At 49.3% G+C, this 20,974-nt stretch overlaps 1 protein-coding gene across 1 annotated transcript; it reads right to left on the bottom strand.

Moving 5' to 3' along the window:
- Positions 1-805: 805 nt before the first annotated feature.
- RAB36 (RAB36, member RAS oncogene family) lies at positions 806-19,118 on the bottom strand. The gene is made up of 10 exons (XM_066609943.1): positions 19,050-19,118; positions 18,241-18,332; positions 17,551-17,616; positions 16,450-16,551; positions 15,029-15,093; positions 14,836-14,887; positions 10,740-10,821; positions 9,416-9,506; positions 8,582-8,701; positions 806-870 (listed from the first exon to the last, which is right to left on the bottom strand). Exons 1-10 carry the CDS (start codon positions 19,116-19,118, stop codon positions 806-808), a joined length of 804 nt encoding a protein of 267 aa, XP_066466040.1.
- Positions 19,119-20,974: the final 1,856 nt, after the last annotated feature.

Genomic DNA, 20,974 nt, shown 5'->3' with positions numbered 1-20,974 from the left:
CTACAGTTCTGGCCCCAAAAGAATCAGGCTCACAAAGGAAATTCAACGTATGCTCCATTTTACAAGAAGGCAAAGATCTGTTTTGTACAACAGCTCTTCAGGTCTAAGGCAGTGAGAGAAGTGGGATCATTCTCCAAGAGTTGTTCAAAATAGTACCAAGAACTAGCACTGGGGACAGGGTCAGTGGACCAATAGGGATAAGAACAGAATCAGGACCTGACTGAGGGGGAAGTACTTGACCAGGGAAGGCTAAGGTGTGATTGCATGCTCCCTCCCTTGTTCCCTCTTTTCTCAAATACAAATCCCTCCTGCTGCTCTTAAACATGGTTAGGCTTCACACAGCTGTTAACCATGGTTAACACTAACCAGGGTTCCCACTTAAGCAGGATTTGATGTCAGTGAGAGTGAGCTGGATTCACCAAGAAGGACAAAACCTTATTTCAAGACAGCAGCCTGTGAATTTCTGCTCTGAAGGTAAAAGGAAAGGCGAAGAGAACAGGCTCGGCCAGTTCAAAACACGAGGAGTTTCCCAGACACTGGGGAGCTAGTTAGGTGTGTTGATTACACCTCCCAGAAAAGGCAGGTCATTGCCCATCAGGTGAGCATAGAAAAGGTCTTGACTGAACACAGGAGACTGATCCACTAAAGGCAAGGCACACCTAGGCCAAGGACAGGGATGCTGGACTCTTGCAGCGCTTCTTCTCTATCTTCTCCCCCCCCCTTCCAAGATCCGGTTGCTTTCAGCATCTGAAGTGCTACTAGTGAACCCTGCCTGATGTCAGAACCTCATGCTGAAGGCTGGCTGCTAACAGCAAGTGACGTGGGCTTGGCTGCTTCCTTCAGAGGCTTCCACCGAACTTCCCTCTATTTCTGCAACAAGGGAACCAAGAAGCAATTTATTTATTTATAGAATTTATATCCCACCTTTCTGCCCCTGTAAAGGGCACTCAAGGCGGCTTACAAAAGAAATCATATAAAAACAAAATATATAAATATGTATAAAAATAAAACATTTAAAAACAGTAAAACACAAAACTTGAACCCAAAATCAAGATAATTTTTTTTTAAAGTCATGCCCCCCTTGTGTCAGCATTAAAAAGCTTCTTTAAATAATAAGGTCTCAAGCCCCTGCCAAAAGGACTCTAAAGAGGGAGCTGTTCTCAGTTCCAGGGGGAGGGAGTTCCATAGATAGGGAGCCACCACAGAGAAGGCCCTCTTTCTTGCCGCCATCCCCCTCACCCCCACTGGTGGCGGCACAGTCAGAAGGGCCCTCTGATGACCTGAAAGGAAGGATTGTATGGAAGGAGGCAATCCCTCAAATACTCAAGCCATATAGGGCTTTAATCTAAAACTAGCACTATGAATTCAGCCCAGAAACAAACTGGCAGCCAGTGTCGCCACCAAAGCAGCAGCCCGACTGAGTTTAACCGACGAGCAACCCAGCAACCACATGGGCGGCTGCGTTCTGCACTAATTGTAGTTTCTGGAACGTCTTCAGAGGCAGCCCCAGGTACAGCACGTTGCAGTAGTCTAATCTGGATGTCACTAGGGCATGGGTCACCATGGCCATAGTCGGGTAAGGTCGCAGCTGGCGAATCAGCCAAAGCTGAGCAAAGGCTCCCCTGGCCACAGCCGCCACCCGGGAATCCAGGAGCAGCAGCAGCGGATCCAGGATCATTGCCAAGCTGTGGACCTGCTCCTTCAGAGAGAGTGCAACCCCATTCAGAGTAGGACGATAGTCCAGTACGCGAGTCTTGGACTTCCGGACCAGGAGAACCTCTGTCTTAGCAGGATTCAATTTCAGCTTGTTCGCCCACATCCATAAGAACATAAGAACAGCCCCGCTGGATCAGGCCAGAGGCCCATCTAGTCCAGCTTCCTGTATCTCACAGCGGCCCACCAAATGCCCCAGGGAACACACCAGATAACAAGAGACCTCATCCTGGTGCCCTCCCTTCTGACCTTCTGACTTAACCCATTCCTAAAATCAGGAGGTTGCGCATACACATCATGGCTTGTACCCCATAATGGATTTTTCCTCCAGAAACTCGTCCAATCCCCTTTTAAAGGCGTCTAGGCTAGACGCCAGCACCACATCCTGTGGCAAGGAGTTCCACAGACCGACCACGCGCTGAGTAAAGAAATATTTTCTTTTGTCTGTCCTAACCCGCCCAACACTCAATTTTAGTGGATGTCCCCTGGTTCTGGTATTATGTGAGAGTGTAAAGAGCATCTCCCTATCCACTCTGTCCATCCCCTGCATAATTTTGAATGTCTCAATCATGTCCCCCCTCAAGCGTCTCTTTTCTAGGCTGAAGAGGCCCAAACGCCATAGCTTTTCCTCATAAGGAAGGTGCCCCAGCCCCGTAATCATCTTAGTCGCTCTCTTTTGCACCTTTTCCATTTCCACTACGTCTTTTTTGAGATGCGGCGACCAGAACTGGACACAATACTCCAGGTGTGGCCTTACCATTGATTTGTACAACGGCATTATAATACTAACCGTTTTGTTCTCAATACCCTTCCTAATGATCCCAAGCATAGAACTGGCCTTCTTCACTGCCACCGCACATGGGGTCGACACTTTCATCGACCTGTCCACCACCACCCCAAGATCTCTCTCCTGATCTGTCACAGACAGCTCAGAACCCATCAGCCTATATGTGAAGTTTTGATTTGTTGCCCCAATGTGCATGACTTTACACTTACTGACATTGAAGCGCATCTGCCATTTTGCTGCCCATTCTGCCAGTCTGGAGAGATCCTTCTGGAGCTCCTCACAATCACTTCTGGTCTTTACCACTCGGAAAAGTTTGGTGTCGTCTGCAAACTTAGCCACTTCACTGCTCAACCCTGTCTCCAGGTTATTTATGAAGAGGTTGAAAAGCACCGGTCCCAGGACAGATCCTTGGGGCACACCGCTTTTCACCTCTCTCCACTGTGAAAATTGCCCATTGACACCGACTCTCTGCTTCCTGGCCTCCAACCAGTTCTCAATCCACGAGAGGACCTGTCCTCTAATTCCCTGACTGTGGAGTTTTTTCAGTAGCCTTTGGTGAGGGACCGTATCAAACGCCTTCGGAAAGTCCAGATATATAATGTCCACGGGTTCTCCAGCATCCACATGCCTGTTGACCTTTTCAAAGAATTCTATAAGGTTTGTGAAGCAAGACTTACCCTTACAGAAGCCATGCTGACTCTCCCTCAGCAAGGCCTGTTCGTCTATGTGTTTTGAGATCCTATCTTTGATGAGGCATTCCACCATCTTACCCGGTATGGATGTTAGGCTGACCGGCCTATAGTTTCCCGGGTCCCCCCTCTTTCCCTTTTTAAAAATAGGCGTGACATTTGCTATCCTCCAATCTTCTGGTACCGTGGCCGTTTTGAGGGACAAGTTGCATACCTTAGTCAAGAGATCTGCAACTTCATTCTTCAATTCCTTAATAACCCTTGGGTGGATGCCATCAGGGCCCGGTGACTTATTGATCTTTAATTTATCAATGAGGTCTGAAACATCTTCTCTTTTAACCTCTATCTGACTTAACTCCTCGGTCATGAGGGGCCGTTCGGGCAGCAGTATCTGCCCAAGTTCTTCTGCCGTGAAGACAGATGCAAAGAACTCATTTAATTTCTCTGCCATCTCTAAGTCTCCTTTTATCTCCCCTTTCCCTCCCTCACCATCCAGAGGGCCAACCGCTTCTCTGGCGGGTTTCCTGCTTCTAACATATTTGAAGAAGCTTTTATTATTCCCCTTAATGTTGCTGGCCATGCGTTCCTCATAGTCTCGCTTGGCCTCCCCTATCACCTTCTTACATTTCTTTTGCCACAGTTTATGTTCCTTTTTATTCTCTTCATTAGGGCAAGACTTCCATTTACGGAAGGAAGCTTCCTTGCCCTTCACAGCCTCTCTAACTTGGCTGGTTAGCCATGCGGGCACTCTCCTGGATTTAGTGGAACCCTTCTTTCTTTGCGGTATACACCTCTGCTGGGCCTCTATTACTGTTGTTTTAAGCAGCCTCCATGCACTCTGGAGAGATTGGACTCTTTTTACCCTCCCTTTCAACCTCCTTCTAACCAGCCTCCTCATTTGAGGGAAGTCCGCCCGTCGGAAGTCAAGGGTTTTTGTTAGAGATTTGCCTGGTATTCTTCCCCCAACGTGCACGTCAAAACGGATCGCAGCATGATCACTGTTCCCCAATGGCTCAGTAACGTTTACATCTCTAACCAGGTCCTGCGTACCGCACAACATTAAATCCAGAGTCACCTGTCCTCTGGTGGGCTCCTTGACTAGCTGATCTAAGCCACAGTCATTTAGCACGTAAAGAAATCCGGTTTCCTTATCGTGACCAGAACACAAATTGACCCAGTCAATATGAGGATAATTGAAGTCCCCCATTATTACAACCCTGTCCTTCCTTGTCACCTCCCTGATCTGTTTCCTCATTTCAAGGTCCCCATCAGATTTCTGGTCTGGAGGACGATAGCACGCCCCCAGTATTACATCGCTGCACAAGCCTGGTAATTTAACCCACAGAGATTCTACGGTGGAGTCGGACCCACCTTCAATCTCTACTTTGCTGGATTCTATCCCTTCCTTAACATAAAGGGCCACCCCACCTCCAACACGCCCCTGCCTCCCAACAGCCTCCAGACAGCGGTCCAGGACTTTGACTGCCTCCTTGGAATCAGGAGGAAAGGAGAGAAAGAGCTGGGTCTCATCAGTATATTGATGACTCCCTGCCCCAAACCTCTGGATGGCCTCTCCCAGTGGCTTCATGTAGATGTTAAACACAATGGGCGACAGAATGGAGCCTTGAGGCACCCCACACCTAAGAGGCCAGGATGCCAAACAAGCATCCCCCAGCAGCACCTTCTGGGATCTGTCAGCCAGGAAGGAGCGGAACCACTGCAGGACAGTGCCTCCAAGCCCCAACTCAGCCAACCAACCCAAGAGGACACCATGGTCGATGGTGTCGAGGACCGCTGAGAGGTCCAGCAGGACTAAAAGGAATGCACTGCCCCTGTCCATTCCCTGGCACAGGTCATAAGAACATAAGAACATAAGAACATAAGAACATAAGAACATAAGAACATAAGAACAGCCCCACTGGATCAGGCCATAGGCCCATCTAGTCCAGCTTCCTGTATCTCACAGCGGCCCACCAAATGCCCCAGGGAGCACACCAGATAACAGGAGACCTCATCCTGGTGCTCTCCCCTACATCTGGCATTCTGACTTAACCCATTCCTAAAATCAGGAGGTTGCGCATACACATCATGGCTTGTACCCCATAATGGATTTTTCCTCCAGAAACTCGTCCAATCCCCTTTTAAAGGCGTCTAGGCTAGACGCCAGCACCACATCCTGTGGCAAGGAGTTCCACAGACCGACCACGCGCTGAGTAAAGAAATATTTTCTTTTGGTCATCCACCAAGGCAGTCTCTGTCCCAAACCCCAGCCTGAAGTCAGACTGAAAAGGATCCAGATAATCAGCTTCATCCAAGACCCTCTGGAGCTGGGAAGCCACCACCCAGAAATGGAATATTAGAGACCGGCTGGAAGTTGTTCAAGTTAGTAGGATCCAGGGAGGGTTTCTTCAGGAGGGGGCAAACCACTGCCTGCTTCAAGGTCGGTGGTAGTACTCCCTCCCTCAGAGAAGAATTCACCACCCTCCCTGTCTACTCAGCCAGTACCTCCCCCCGAGACACAAAGGCACTCAAACCCCGTGGACCACTGGACAGGGTACACACTAAGATGGATGGTATCACACTAGACCAGGGGTCTCCAAACTTTTTGGCCAGAGGGCCGCATCAAATATCTGGCGTGGTGTGGAGGGCTGGAAAAAATTTAAATATAAAATTTAATTAGAGATCAATCTTAGATGAGTGAATAAATGAATGACTGGGCTCATTCATTCAACCTCTCTGGCCCTCAGAACACCCTCCAGACACAATCAGAGCACAGTTCTGGTCATGTTCAGTTGAGTGAGCCAGAGGCTTTCAGGGGACAAGAGGTTGGACGCGGGCCAGAAAGAGGCTTGCTGCGGGCTGCATCTGGCCCCCAGGCCGGGGTTTGGAGGCCCCTGTGATAGACCATCACAACCCCACCTGTCCCTGTAGTCATGGCTGCTGCAGTACCTGGAAACCTGGGGAACAGATCTGGGATAGGCCTACACCTCCCATCTCACCCAGCCAGGTCTCTGTGATGCATGCCAGGTCAGCGCCCTCATCCAGGAGTAAATCCAGGATTAGGCAGGACTTGTTATTCACTGACCTGGCATTCAAAAGGGGCAGTTTCAGACTCGGGATCATTGCCTAGAGTGCCAAGGGTCTGAGGGATGGAGGAAGGGCCAGAAAGAGGGACAGACTGTCTGTGACCGACCCTCGTTCTCCTGGAACGGACAGCCTGACCTTCACCACCATATCTTCCGTAACCTGTCACTCTATTAAAGATGGCCGCACTCCAACCCCCCAACTCCCTTGAGATGTAAAACACATTACCCTTTTGGCAGGATTGACCCATAAACCACACATTACCCTTGCTAATTGGGTAAGAGGCACCTTTGCAAGTGGGTGCTCCTCTTTTATTTAGCAGGGGGAGAGTAACTGGCCCACCTCACCCCAGCAGTGTCTCTTCTAGTGGCTGCCTGCTGGTGTTCTTTTGCATCCCTTTAGATTGTGAGCCCTTTTGGGACAGGGAGCCATTAGTTGTTGTATGATTTTCTCTGTAAACCGCTTTGTGAACTTTTGTTGAAAAGCAGTATATAAATCCTGTTATTATTATTATTATTATTAATAAAACTTTGACCACACGCTCCACTCAGCATTCAGTCACTCTCACTTCACTATTAAATTATTACTACTTACAACACCCTCTCTCACTGAACTCTCTCGCCCCCGTCCCCCTCTCAGCGCGAGAGGTCCCCACCTTCTCCCGTCCCCCTCTCACCAAGGCAGAGGACACCAGCTTCTCCTTGAGTTCCTTAATTCAAGACCAAAGGTTAACACTCCTGACACCTGACAAAACTCACTCACCTGACACTTCCTCAACCATCCACTCACAATCCTGCATTCCATCCTACACAATCCTGAATGCTGACAAAATGCCTCCTAACCCCTCCCAGATATCCAATCATTAAACAGGAGGGCACTGCATAAAAGGGGAGGGTATAGTGCTGTCAATCAGGGATCCAAAGATGAGCCGCTCAGTCATAACACAAGAGCCATAACACAGAGTCATGCAGCCTCCTGATCCACTGTCTTGATCCACTGGTGAAGAGCCAGCCACGGGCAGAGCCCTTTATCAGTCCTTTCAGAATATAGGTGGAATATCCCTTATCCAGAATGCTTGAGACTTGGAAGTGTTTCTGGATTTCAGATTTTTCTTGAGTTTGGAATATTTGCATGAACATAATGAGATCTCTTGGGGAGGAAACCCAAGTCTAAACATGAAATTCATTTGTTTCATATACACCTTTATACACATAGCCTGAAGACAGTTTTATACAGTTTTTTAAAAAAAATAATTCTGTGCACAAAACATGTTTGTCTAAAGGTTCCCAACCTTTAGGAGCCTGCGGACCACTGAGGCAAAACTTGGAATCATTGTGGATAACATGTGGCTGTGAAAAGTCTGGTCTCTGCCCTCTCTGGTGGTCTGTCTCCCAGGTGCTTTCCTACACACTACAGCAGCCATTTTCAACCACTGTGCCGTGGCACACTGGTGTGCTGCGAATGGTCCCCAGGTGTGCGCAGGAATTTGGGAGAGGATCATTTATCAGTAGGGCCACTGGGGAATGTAAGTCCCCACTGACAGCACAGTGTGCCTTGTCAATTGTCAAAAAGCTGATGGTGTGCCTTGACCATTTTAGTGCCTTGCCAGTGTGCCACAAGATGAAAAAGGTTGAAAATCACTGAACTAGAGGATGGCCTGCCCACAATCACAGCTGACATTTTAATGGTTGTGGCTGTGGGCAGTCCATTCTCTGCCCTCTTTGGTGGTCTGTGGGAGACTGCTTGCACAGAGACACTGGAAGTGATCAAAGGTGTTTTTTTCTTGAGACCTCGCAGACCACTTCTCAAGGTCTTGCGGATCAGTGGGAACCAGTGGCATAAATTGAATCATGATTTCTTGTTCTGTTGTGAGTGCATGCCAGCCAGCTCATGTTCAGTCATGTTGGTGCTCAAAAAAGTTCTGGATTTCAGAGCATTCTGGTTTTCAGAATTCTGGATAAGGGGTAATCAACCTGTACCAATTTTGGGAATTCTAGCAACAAATGATAATATTCCAGACTGTCAGACAACTTCTGGTTGGTTGGCAACCTTCAGTCTCGAAAGATTATGGTATAAGCCTACAGCACCCGGTATTCCCAAGCGGTCTCCCATCCAAGTACTAACCAGGCCTGACCCTGCTTAGCTTCCAAGATCAGAAAAGATCAGGCATGTGCAGGCTAACTATGCTTTCAGCATTTAGTTGAATCTACAGCAAATGGACTTTGGCCTTTATATCCATCACTCCTAAAATGCTAACAGGGTTTTAAAAAAAGTATTTAAACAATGAAGGCAACTAAGTTCCACTTACTGATGAGGTTTCCAGCACCAATCTGGGCTATGCGGCTATTGCTTCTCTCCAGCTCCATCAGAACTGATTTCTCAAAGGCCAGGGCAGCAACTCGGGAAAAAAAGTCCTTGACATTTTCCCCTGATGACAGTGAAAGAGAAAGAAAGAGAGAGCGAGAGAGAGAGAGAGATGGTGGTGCAGCTGCTGCATTCAGAGAATGGTGAGCACAGCCCACATTGAAAGGAACACCTGTCTTACACAACAAAAGGATGTTCTCTGCCAGGGTATGGAGAAGCCCATGGCACATTGGTGTGTTGTGGTCTGCCGTAATGCCGTGGGAGTTTGGGGCATAGCCCTTGAAAATCACTAACAAATTCTTCTGTGTTCTGGAGCTCTGTTTCTAGGGCAATGAGGGCCATGGAGCCAGCAAAGGGACACACCATTTGTCTGTCCCTTCATTTGTACAGATAGTTGCCCTCAAAACAGAGCCACAGAATCTGGAAGAGTCTCCTGGGAGCCAGAACTGACATCACAAGAGGAGAAGACCACAGAGATCAGTGTGCCATGAGAAGAAAAATGTTGAAAGTCTCTGGTAAAGAGGCTCACTTTCAGCCTTGCTTTAATCCTGCTAGGAGGGAGCCCAACTGGGGTGCCAGAACACGTGTGCCGGTCAAGACACCCAAGTGTCCAGCAAGTGCCATTTTGGACAGAAACAGCTTGTCCAACCTGCACACCTCAGCCACGCAGGCAAGAGGCACATGGACAGTCCTGGGGGAGCAGCTGGCACATCTGTCCTCTGCTACCACTGTGGGCTGCCACACCAAACTTGGCCATTCCTCAACCAGCTTCTCTCACCTGTTTTGGCTGACACCGACCAGTACTCGGCCTGCATGGCGTTGGCAAAGCGAATGGCATCCAGCTCTGTCCGCTCACATGCAGCATCAGTCTGAAACACAAAAAACCAAAAGACAAGGACTTGCTGGCTCTGCCCGTTGGATGATGCTGTCACTTGCACACTTCCCCCCGTCACAAAGATGAACGCTTTCAAGGGAAGTGAGAAGGACTCTGGGCTGAAGGGCTGCCCCTTAAATCTCTCCGCTCTCCAGGCAGGGAAGCGGAGCCTGGGAGATTTAAGATGCCCACTTCCACAGGGTGCGTGAGAGGGGGTGCAGGGGTACATTGTACTTGGGCCTGGGGTCAAAAAGGTGGCCTGGGAGCCAGAAATGTCCTGGGATCTCAGAAAATGTTTGCATATATTGTGTGCATATATTGGCATTTGGTGTCAGCCTATGTAGTTTTATATATCATAATTTGTAAAAATTATGATCCAATGATTGCATGAAATTATGATCCAATGGAAAAGGGAGGGACCCCAAATAATTGTTGTGCCCTTGATAAAATTCCTCTTGGAGGCTCTGCACTTCTGGCCCTGCTGGAGAAAGCTGCTTGCTCAAGGCTCTCCAGTGTTCTTCAACCTGACCAGCCTCGCTGCCTGTCAGACACTCTGTGGTATGCTTAAGGTTGAGATCTACTCTCTTCCTCCCCCCCCCCACTTCATACAGCTCATTTCATAAGCTCATTTCATACAGAGGGCTGAATAGCACCGACGGCACCTGCTGGGAAGTGGCATCGTTAAGGAAGTGATGTCCCTCTTCCACTTCCCAAATGTCTCTCTCAGGTTTTCCCCACTCGTTTTCCTCCTCGTCCCACCCCCTGCTTCTTTCCTCCCTCCCTTTCATGTCTCCCAGCCTTCCTTCCGCTGCCGATAACCACTATCTTTGGTCTCCCAAGATCTCATGAGAGCCCTTGAGCTCTTGGGTTCCAAAGCCTCATGAGACATTGAAACAGCATTGGATGCCTCCAAATGTTGGCCATGCAGAGCTCTGCATCTCCAACATCATTAAGAGCTTCTGCAAGCCAGATCTGCCCCACAGGGCCTTATGTTTGTCAACCATGCACTAGGATATTCTACGCCTCTTCCAGCCCCTGTGTGATGCGATGTAGGACCAGTTCCTCCCCAGTCATCCCAGGGTGACGTGTGGATAGGAGGAAAGGATCTTGTATGTCAGAACTGCAAATCTTGCCATGCTAGAGAGAGGCTCAATGAGTCTGATTCTAAAGGCAGCAACATTTAAAATAAGCATTGTGTCTTTTTATGAGCTGTGCTTGTTTTACCCACCAGGAGATCTTTCTTTGTTCCGACTAGGAAGACGAAGCTGGACCCCGGCTCGTTCTCCCTCAGTGCATCCTCAAGCCACTGCCTGAAACAGAGGAGGAAGAAGTGAGGCAGAGGTGGCTTTGCAAATCATAAAAGACCATATGGCTTGATCAGGCAAATTGTGCTAGACCAGTCTCATCTCCGTTTTGGACAGAGCAACTTGTCTGGTCTGCAGTGGGAATGCTGGGGTGTGGCATGCCTTGACTTCAGCAAAGCATTTGACAAGATCACCCATGACTGAAGCAAGAGAGCAGTGGTGAGAGGAAGGGTCTGCTTGGTGGTGGAGCACCAGATGTGGAATTCTCTCCTGGGCAAATTATGAATTATGATCCACCCCTCCCTGGACACTGTTGCATAGGGCTTGAAGACTTATTTCAAATGGCTTTTGGGGGTGGGAAAATTTGATAGGTGGGGATTTTGAGGGGACTCTGCTGGAGATATCAACTGTTTACGGCTTAGCGCTTTTAGGTTTTAGCAGCTGTTTTTAGGGCTTTTGTTTATGGCTGCTAAGGTGTTAAGTACTGTGTTTTTATTATCTATGCTACAAACTGCCTTGGGTGCTGGTTTTGATACCTAGGGAAAGACGGTTCAGAAATCTGCAAATAACCACAAGCTGAACATGAACCAGGAGTGTGATGTGGCTGCAAGAAAAAGTGCTAATGCAACACTGGTCTGCGTTATCAGAAGCGCAGAGCTGAGATAATGGAAACTTAGACTCTAGACCAGCCATTTTCAGCCTCTGTGCCATGGCACACTGATGTGCCATGGATGGTCTGCAGGTGTGCTGCAGGAGTTGGGGGAGGGTCATTTATTAGTAGGGCTACTGGGGGTTTTGAGCCCCCTACCAGCAGCATGGTGTGCTTTGTCAATGGTCAACATACTGATGGTGTGCCTTGGCAATCCTAGCACCTTGTCAGTGTGCCATGAGTTGAAAAAGGTTGAAAATCACTGCTCTAGACCATCATTTCTCAACATTTGTCCTCCACTGTACCACCTCACATGGTCCACCTACTGAAGTACCACTAGAAGTAACTGGCAATGGTTTCATCTCCAGTTACTTCTGGATTTGGAGGCCAGGCACAATGCAACCAACAATGGTAAGTGGCTCAGAGTGGGCAGGGGGCTTTTTCTGAGCATGCAAAAAGTGCCCGCTGGAGCTCTGCCTGCTGAGGTGACTCTCCTACTGCTGCTTGTCACTTTGCATTGCTGGTCTTGCTGCCACGCAGTGGGGGTATGAGGGTTCCGCAAAAACCACCAGGCACCACCTCAAGTACCACTGGTTGAGAAACACTGCTCTACACTAGTAGCAGACAGTTCTGCACTCAGACTTCATTTGGAATCCTGCACCCAGTTTTGGATGCCATATTTTAAGGACACTGGTCAGCTGGAGGGAGTTCAGAGGAGGGCAACGAAGATGGTGGGAGGTCTGGAAACCAAACCCTCTGAGGAATGGTCAGAAGGGTTTGGTATGTTTATTGTGGGGAAGAAAAGACTAAGGGGGTATGACAGCCATCTACAACAGAGTCAGGTCAGCCACCTGTCAGGGATAGTGCACTGAGCAGGGGTTGGACTAGATTACCTCTAAGGTCCCTTCCTACTTCCACATTCTATTATTCAACCCTGGATAAGCCCAGCACAGAGAGTTCTGGCTAGAACTGGGCTAGCCAGGGGAATCACAATGTGGGATCATGCCCCTTTTGTACGCCTCATAGGAAAAAGAAGGTGGGATATCTTCTACCAGGTCAGGATAACCCCCTGCTTATTTGGCACTGGCCTCAGGAGAGGAGGGATCCCCAAGGTCCTAGTCGGATGGAATAATCCAATTATTCCTTCCATGAGGGGTGGGGTAACTGCAAAGCTAGTGCAGTATGTCAGTCACACTGAGGACTAGCTGCATGACAAGACTGAGCCATGACCCATTAATTCAAGATATCCATATCCTCTGAATGACTGCAGGTGGTTTATCTCCAAAGCCACACACCTGCTTCCCCCAAGAACTCTCCACCTCCTTTTGCTGGGCCTTGTGCAGAAGGAGGAAGAGGAGACCATGATTTTTCCCTTCGTGCACTCATTGACTCATCTGCATCAACAGTTGTCAACAGGCTGCCTGTTTGCCAACTGTATTCATCCTAAAATGGGGGGAAACCCTTTGGGGCAAATCTTGTGGTGTGTTGAGAGAACAGCAGACGACAGGCAAGAGGAAAGAGCGAACAGGAGAACATGAAAAAGAACAGAGGAAGGGCCAGAGGGTAGAGGAAATGAAAACCACAAGGAGACCAAGAGGAAGCCCAAACCACACCATATGGTCTTCCCTCTCAGAAAAATAACAGCACAGACATTACCAGTTCCCCTTGGAGGTGTCCTTCCTGCCCACCAAAGCTAGTTAATGATTCAGCTAATGCAGAAGGAGAAGCAGAGAGCGAAAAAGATATTCTCTGGGGCATAACGCAGTGGTGCTGATTAAGGGTGCAAAGTCCTACACACACACACACACACACACACACACACACACACACACACACACACACACACACACTGGAGACAATGCTGTAGCAAAGAGGAGAGAAAAACAGAAACCGTCTGTCCCTGATCTCATATGGTTGTGAGTGAAAGTTATTTCTGGATGACAAGAGACTGACAAAATGAGAATCAGATCACATTTTACACACAGCAGATCACTAAGGCAGCAATTTCGGCTGGTGAGCCATGGCACACTGGTGTGCCACAAAAGGTTAGCAGGTGTGCCGTGGGGGTTTGGATCACAGCAGCTGAAAAACTCTTCTGGGTTCTTTGGCCCTGTTCCTAGGGCAACTGGCAGTAGTCATGAATAGTCTGTCCCCTTTTCTCCACCATGGAGACAAATAAACCAGAAGAGACCTTGCAAGAGGCCAAGCCCCTAGAGAAGACCATGGAGGTTAGTATGCCATGGCAAGGGAACTGCTGAGAATTGCTGCATGATGGAATGGGCTGGCAAACGCTACTCCAGCCCAGGGATGTCAAACTCGTTCTGTACAGAGGGATGAAGTCAGCATTCATGCTGCCTGCTGAAGTTCGGAAGTGACATCATTAAGCATATGATGACCAGAAATAAGCACTTTGTTCTCACACAGAAACTCATTAACTACAAATGACAAAAGAGAAAATGTGCAAATCCTGTTCATATTTTCAAGATATGGGAGAGCTCAATTATCAAGCTGGGAGAACATAATTATAACAGGGGCTGCATAAGTGGCTTCCAGGGGCCACATTCAGCCTGCAGGCCTTATATTTGACATCCCTACTCCAGACAATGCGAGGCCGGAATACTTCACAGCCCATGCCACAGCTATAGTTCACTTAGACCCCATAGAGCCATTTTAAGACCCATATCCTCAGAGGAACAAATGGTCTTGGGCATCACGGCTTATGCCATATCCTCCTTTGCTGTTTAGGCCTAACAAACCTCAACTTCAGTTCAGATTTAGGGTAGAGAGTTTCACATAAGTGTAGCTGTGCTGAATTGGACCAAAGTGGGTGCAGCATCTGTTAAGCGGGGCATGAAGGCAACAGCCATTCCTAGTCCCCAACCCCCCACCCCACCCCCAGGCCAACTAGGAGTGAAAGAAATACCATCTCTGAACCTGGAGGTTTCTTTTAGCAGTTACGGCTAAAGAAAATATTTCTTTACCCAGCACTTGATTAATCTGTGGAACTCCATGCCACAGGATGTGGCGATGGCACCTGAAGGGCTAGATGGACAGGGACCAGACAGATTTATGGAAGAAAAGTCCATCACAGGTTACAAGACAAGTTGGGTACATGCAACCTCCTGGTTTTAGGGCTACCTTGAATGCCAGATGCAAGGGAATGGCAACAGGATACAGAGATCTTGTTGCCCTCTGTGCTCCCAGAGGCATCTGGTGGGCCACCGAGAGATGCAGGAAGCTGAGATACTAGGTGGGCCTTTAGACTGATCCAGTGGGGCTCTTTCCATGCCCATGGATGGACCTGTCCTGTTGCTCTCATCCCATCATTCTCAGGAAATCGGTTTTGCAAAACAAAAATGCTGATGACTTACTTGGTGTGATCCAAAGTCTGGATATCGGTGAGATCAAAGACTGTTATGATAACTGCAACAAAAGCAACAAGCGATTATAAAAGACTATTCAGAGTCTTTGGAATTTAACATGGTAGGTCTGCAAAACTCAAGGGCGGGGGTGGGGGTGCCTGGGACGTGCTGCTGGCGGGGACGGGGCTCCTGCAGGGCTTACCCTCGGCTCCTCTGTAGTAAGCAGACGCGATGCACTTGAACTTCTCCTGACCTGCTGTGTCCCATCTGGGCAGGGATGAAAGAAGGAATGTCAAGGCGGTGCAAACGAGAGCCCGCTGCAGGAAGCCACAGCAGCCTGGCACAAGATGGAGAAGGACCAGCAGCTGGGCATGCTGCTGTCTGGAAGAAGCTGCAGCTGTAACGAAGAATGTCTGTCCCGGCCCCCAATTAAAAATGCAGAGACCTACACTGAGGGCCTCTGGGAGGAGTTTTAAGAAGGGGCACAAAGCTTCTTTTGGGCCCCTTTCCAAAGGAGGGCCAAAACTGAACGAGGGGCAACAGGGGCAGGGCAAAACAAGGTGGTGGCAGCCAGAAAAGTCCAAGTCTACTGGGCTCAGGTCTACCCACCAGCGCAGTGTCAGCAGCTAAATACAGTACAGAAAACCAAACCCACTCTCAAGTCTCTAAAATGTTTTAAATACAAAAAATCATTGTAGAAAATTAGCATCTTATTTTGGCTCACACTAGAATGGAAAGTGCCCTGTGTGTACCAAAGCGTCCTCCTGCAGCATTTAGTGCCCCGCAGCGGAGTCCCTGAGCTCCTCTACACTGCTTCACGGGACGCAGATCCACAAGCCAAAGAGGTATTCTAGCAGACCAGTTTCCTTCCAGTCACGTCCGCTACATGCCCATGGTAGCACCCCAGCATCCCACATGGGCAGTGGGTGAGACCAGAAAATGTAAGATCCCACGAAATGTCTGGGCCCCCTTTTTGACACTGAGCTCAGGTATAAATTACCCCCTGTACCCTCCTCTCCTGGGCCCTGCCTACACAAATCTGTGATGGCAGTTTTTGGAGAAAGGGCTCAAAGGCCAACAGCCTGATCCCAAGCGCTTCACTGCTGGGAGTCCAGCTCCACCGCTGATGCTGGGTGTGCTGCTGAATCCTATTCCCCCACCTAAACTAACTGATTGCTCTGAGACGCATTTGCACAAGACCAAAGCCTCAGTACAGGAATCTTGGAGATGGCAAAGCTGCCATCGTCGCAGCTGTAAGGTCCTATTTAGCAGTTGCCTGGCTAGGGAATGTTGGGGAAAGTGAAGGAGGCTGAAAGGAGGAATGTGACGGGTGGAACAAAGGGTGGCAACTGGAAGAGGAAGAGGAGGAGAGAGGAAGGCAAGACTCTGAGAGGTACTGCAGGTATGAGCATTGTCCATCTGCACAGAGGCTCAGTAGGACTGGGAAGGCATTCTTGCGTGCAGAGACATTCAGGGGGCTATAGGGGACAGGATTCTTCTCAGGGTGGTGCCAGGGCACTGGAACTTTCTCTGGGAGGGGGGTTCTCTGCACCCTCATCATCCCCTTTCCAGCCACAAGTAAAAATTGTTTTGTCTGAAAGAGTTTTCCATGTGGCAACTCACATCTGCAGATTGTATGGCACTCCGGCTATCTCAAAACGCTCAATTTCAAAATCCACGCCAATGGTTGCCTTGTAGTCTCGATCAAAAACGTCTTTACAGAACCTGCCATGGAAAAAAACAGGAGAGGAAAAAAACATGGATGGCACAATTTTTGATCTTTAGAAAGAGAGAGAGAGAGAGAAGTAGAAGGTGGACAAATAAATCTAGGAGTTGGCTGTTTGTATATTATTGGTTTGTTGGTATATTGTTGCATTAATTTATAGGTGCAAAGCAGAAATCTTCACACACCCAAGTTAAAATGTCACATTTTCCAACTTTCTCCAGTAATTGGCGTGCCGTAGATAATGTGTGAACCCAGTTGCAGTCTTTTGTCTGGCCTGGAAGTCCCAAACTGCACATCTTGCTTTCCAGTTCAACCTTCTGGGCACAGTGGAATGACTGTAAACGTTTGGAACAGCAGTCCATTGGGGGGTTCGCTCGCTCGCTCACTCACTCACTCACTCACTCACTCACCCACAGAGAGAGAGAATCCTTGAACTCCATTGGGGGGAGTTCCATTTGGAACAGCAGTCCTTGAACTCCATTGGGGGGTTCACACACACACACACACACACACACACACACACACACACACAGAGAGAGAGAGAGAGAGAGAGAGAGAACATGTGAGGCCTCTAGCAGCTTCAGAAACATAAGAACCCAAATATATCTCTTTCTAGGTCTTTTTTTGTCCAGAAGGGAAGTACTGATCTAAGGGCTTCTCCAAGTAAGAAATCCCTCAGTTTTTACCCTAGAAAAGTGGTCCTTTGTCCATTACAAAAGAAGAAAGTGCATTGCTGTTGGCTGGGCATCAGGTAGCCTGGCAGCTCTGCTGACCACAATTGGCACAGATGCAGCCTACTGAGAAAGGCCTTAGCCTGTCCCAAAGCCTCGTCCCATCGTAAGAGCTCTACACGAGAGACCCCTTTCAACCAAAGGGAAGAACTGTGAGCTGACAGCAACGTAAACTGCACAGCTGCAACAGATGCTGGTGTCAGTTGAGGCTGAGAAGGTGTATCTCTGAAAAGCACGGCTAGAAGCAGGTGTTGCAATTCACCGCACCTGTTGATGAGACTCGTCTTCCCAACGAAGAGATCTCCCACCACGACCACTTTGGATATTTTGAGCCTGCAACACACAGTTCCCTATTAGGTAGTGCTGTTACTGCTGGTCCTGCTACCACTCCTTGGTCACCTGGCCAAGACTGAGTGCTGTCACCTTCTCCTTTCTGCCCCCCTCCCGATGTCCCTCCTCCCTTCTTTTTCCTCCCCACTTCAAGCCAGCTGATCCTTTCTCCTCCCTGCTCTTACGGTCCTCCCCCATATCCTCATCACAGGCAGAGGCAGAGAAGGAAGTCAGTGGGGGGGGGGAGGTGGGAGGTAGGGCTGAGCAGCTGGGGGAGGGAGGGGATGGAAAAGGGTAGAAACCAGGGCGGAGACTGGGGCAGATCGAGGCTCGGAAGGAGGCGATATCAGCTGTGGCTTTGCTGATATCCTATCCTCTTTCCTGGTCTTGATTCACCACTCAGGGCCACTCAGACTTATGCCAGCAAATCACTGGTGCAGCTCAGAGGAGACCCATTCAGGCAGCAAAGCCTGTTCCCTTACCTGGAGAAGAATTCTGGGGCTGCTCCCCTGGCAGAATGGGGGGGAGGGGTCTAGTTAGGACTGGACTGAGAGAGAGGTGGGTCCGTGCAAGAAACGGAATGCGCCGGAGACAGTGCCGCTCGGCCTTTGCGTGACGGGGACTCACCCAACGGTGCCCATGTTCCGCTGCTGGGAGGCGCTCCTCACCTGGGCATGGAAGTGATCTTTGAGTTGGAGACAAGCCTCAGGGGTGTACCACTGCAGTGAAACAGAGGGCGGATGCTGGCCTTTATGTGCGATTATGTCAATTCAGTCAGGAAATCAAGGCCCGATTCTGACCTGTGTTCACTGGCTCACCTGTGTTTGTGGCATGCAGTGCCACAAATGTGGTGTAAGGCAAGCCTGCAACATGTGCCACCCAGCCAACACAGCGCTGGCTCAGCACAAGCCCACACTGAGCCAGCACCAGGTGGAGGATGGGTGACCGCTGCCCAGGGCTCCATGGAAGCACTGGGTGGCAGAGAGGTAAGTGGGGGCATGGGGAGGCATTCTGGGGCAGGGGAGGGCAGGGGAAGGTGTGGCAGGGGGCAGAACCAGTGGAGCTCAGCTCTGCTGGATCCAGAGCCCCACATCAGTCCTCTTGGCCCAACTGGCGACTGTTACTCTTAACCAGCTAAATAGCCAGCACACAGTCAAGTAGCCCCATTGCAGGGCTCCTTTCCTTACCCAGCGGAAGGGGATGAATGTCCCCTTCCTCCAAGGAGCTGCTGCTGGCCGCCTGGCACATTCAGGATGCCGTGGCAGCCATTTGGGAGCCTCATCAGCCTTGCATGACTGACAGCTCAGGATCGGGCTGTCACTTAGCTAAGCCACTGGGCTGGCTTGGCAGGGCAGTCACTTATCATGGACTCTGCTGGAGGGGAGTTTCCCTCAAACAGGTAACAAAACGTGGACACGGGCAGGTGCTTTGCTTACCTTTGGGAAGTGGGAAATGATTCTGTCTCGGCTCACTGGTGGCGTGACCCGCAGCAGGGGGGTCTTCATTGCCCAGATGATTCTGCAAAGTGGCATTATTGTTATTATTGCTCATATGTAGAGGTGGGAGAAAACCTCTACAGATGAGCTTGTAGTTTCTTGCAGATTTTGGTGTTTTCCAAAACTTAGAAGGTGCTGAAAGCGGAAGCATTTATTCCAAATTTACATTATAATTATAAATTACAATTGCTTTAAAAATGTACTTGGTAGGTGATGTAGGTGGTATAGTGTCAGCAAATGCAGTCACACTTATTACCCAGGCACCCCCCACCACTATTAAATAATAAATAAAACCCAAATAAAATTTTTTTTTTTTTGCAGATTTTGGGGTGTGCGATTTTGTTTGTTTGCAAATATGAGAAGTGCAGAAAGGGGTGTGATGTGTTTTTATTTTGTTATCACTGCTTTCTCCCACCTCTGCTCCTATGGTGCCATCATTAGGTGCCATGCTTTTCCAAAATGCAAGAGTAACAGTCCTTGCCCCAAGGGACTTCCAATCAATAAATCAACACAAGGGAAAGAACAGCAGAAGGGAGGCGAGGAGGCTGTGCTGCAGAGGCCTGTATTTAGGTTTCCAGAGTATTTTGATCCAGCGTGGTTTGGAGGAAGGGGAGAGGAGTGAGACATTCAAATCAGAAATTAATGGGGAGAGCCACCTGGGTAGATTTCTGGACAGTTAAATAATCAACCACAATATTGGAGAGGGAGACATGCACGCACATTGTCTTGTTGCAATCCTTGCCCACCCTGGAAAGTAGGTCAGTGCTGTTATCCCTGCCCTGAAGACGGAAAGGGCTGAGGCGTGCCTAAAGCCACCCAGTGCGGTTGTGGTTGAGGTGGGATTTGAACCCACCCCCTTGAACCTGTGGGAGACAGGATGCTGGACTAGATTATTTAATGAGCGCTTCATCCCTATCAGGCCCAGACTGAACATGCAGCTACTCCGTGGGAGATGGAATAGTAACCAGTGAAGTCTACATAGGCCTTGGTGTCACCAGCTTTGATGTCTTGGCCACAGTCAGAGACCCAACAGCCATGCTTTGCACCCAGTTTCCAGTCTATCTTCAAGGGCAGCCCCACGTAAAGCACACTGCAGTACTCCAACTCCACACAAAAGCTGCAGGGGTTTTCCCAGAAGGTATTCAACAAGGTATCCCTGCTGCAGATGCTGCCTCCAACCTGCCTCTGCACCCTCCAAACTGTGCAGAAAGGCAAGAGTGATCCATCCCCCACCTCCTCACGTTGCTCTTTCCTTACACAGTCCCTTTCCACCAAACAGAAAGTGCAGACTGGGCTTCTGCCCTCTGCGTGTTTTTTTTCAGGCCACGGCGATCCATTTCCTTGCACCTGACCCTGCCCTTTTCTTGTCCAGTTCCTTCAAGCAAATTAGGAAGTGCAGCTCCCTTTTAACAAGCAGAATTGGCACAACTTCGTTCATGGGGGGGCTGGAGAGAGTGGCAGCAGACTCCAGGGGGTCCCGGAGGTCCCTCCAGGCTATTTGGACACTCCATTGTTTGGATGAGACATTTGCTTCATAAGATGAGCTGGCCAGAGTTAAAGGCAATGGCGTGGGAGAGGGACTGAACCCAGCACAATCCCCTGGAACCGCCTCCTGCACACTCCATTGACGTGAATGGCACAGCTCTTGAGCAGCTCCCATTCATTTCAATGAGATTTGAACTGGAGAAACCCCCAAGGGGTTGTGCCCTATATTAAACAGTGCATTTGAGCAGGTACCCTTTGGGTACCCAGATATCAGAAGGCACCTTCAGGTGTCACCCCCCCTCTTTGGGAGATTCACGTGCATACGTCAGAATGTGGCAGGGCCCTCAAATGCGCAGATCTCATCCATGTCGGCACCACAT

The sequence above is a fragment of the Tiliqua scincoides genome, chromosome 14, assembly GCF_035046505.1.
Source record: "Tiliqua scincoides isolate rTilSci1 chromosome 14, rTilSci1.hap2, whole genome shotgun sequence".
Classification (NCBI taxonomy): Eukaryota; Metazoa; Chordata; class Lepidosauria; order Squamata; family Scincidae; genus Tiliqua; species Tiliqua scincoides.
The sequence above is the reverse complement of the archived record's forward strand: the minus strand, read 5'-3'. Positions and strand labels throughout refer to the sequence as shown.

Excerpts from the sequence above, each read along its gene's own strand:
- RAB36 (XM_066609943.1), bottom strand. The coding sequence starts at position 19,118 with ATGAAGACCCCCCTGCTGCGGGTCACGCCACCAGTGAGCCGAGACAGA. Across the intron at positions 15,094-16,449 it reads GTGCCATACAATCTGCAGAT|ATGGGACACAGCAGGTCAGG; the intron begins GTGAGTTGCCAC and ends ATCCCTGCCCAG. Across the intron at positions 871-8,581 it reads TGGTGCTGGAAACCTCATCA|AAATAGAGGGAAGTTCGGTG; the intron begins GTAAGTGGAACT and ends CCCTTGTTGCAG.